General features: G+C 48.3%; 1 protein-coding gene across 1 annotated transcript; it reads left to right on the top strand.

Moving 5' to 3' along the window:
- The first annotated feature begins 70 nt into the window (after nt 1-70).
- Nucleotides 71-766, top strand: LOC103809415 (uncharacterized protein DDB_G0290685-like). The gene has a single exon (XM_009082243.1). It carries the CDS (start codon nt 71-73, stop codon nt 764-766), a length of 696 nt encoding a protein of 231 aa, XP_009080491.1.
- The last annotated feature ends 41 nt before the right edge of the window (nt 767-807 follow it).

The following is an 807-nucleotide window of genomic DNA, read 5'->3' on the forward strand; positions in this document are numbered from 1 at the left end:
GAATAATCCGGATCGGGACCAGAACAACCCGGATCAGGATCAGAATAATCCGGATCGGGACCAGAACAAAATGGAGCGGGATGAGAACAATTTGGATCAGGATCAGGACAAAACAGATCAGGATCAGAAAAATCCGGATCGGGAGAATAATCCGGATCGGGACCAGAACAACCCGGATCAGGATCAGAATAATCCGGATCGGGACCAGAACAAAATGGAGCGGGATGAGAACAATTTGGATCAGGATCAGGACAAAACAGATCAGGATCAGAACAATCCGGATCGGGATGAGAACAATCTGGATTGGGATCACAACAAAACGGATCAGGATCAGAACAAAACGGATCGGGATCACAACAAAATGGATCAGGATGAGGACAATCCCGATGGGGATGAGAACACTCCGGATCGGGATCAGAACAATCCGGATCGGGATCAGAACAATCCGGATCGGGATCACAACAAAACAGTTTGGGATGAGGATAATCCGGATCGGGATCAGAACAAAATGGATCGGGATCAGAACAATCCGGATCAGGATCACAACAAAACAGATTGGGATGAGGATAATCCGGATCGGGATCAGAACAAAATGGACGGGGATGAGAACACTCCGGATTGGGATAACAATGCAGATCAGGATGAGAACAATCCGGATCGGGATGAGAACACTCCGGATCGGGATCAGAACAATCCGGATCGGGATCAGAACAATCCGGATCGGGATCACAACAAAACAGTTTGGGAACAATCCAGATGGGGATGAGAACACTCTGGATGGGGATGAGAACAATCCGGATCGGGATG

Source organism: Acanthisitta chloris, unplaced genomic scaffold (genome assembly GCF_000695815.1).
Source record: "Acanthisitta chloris isolate BGI_N310 unplaced genomic scaffold, ASM69581v1 scaffold36509, whole genome shotgun sequence".
Taxonomy (NCBI): Eukaryota; Metazoa; Chordata; class Aves; order Passeriformes; family Acanthisittidae; genus Acanthisitta; species Acanthisitta chloris.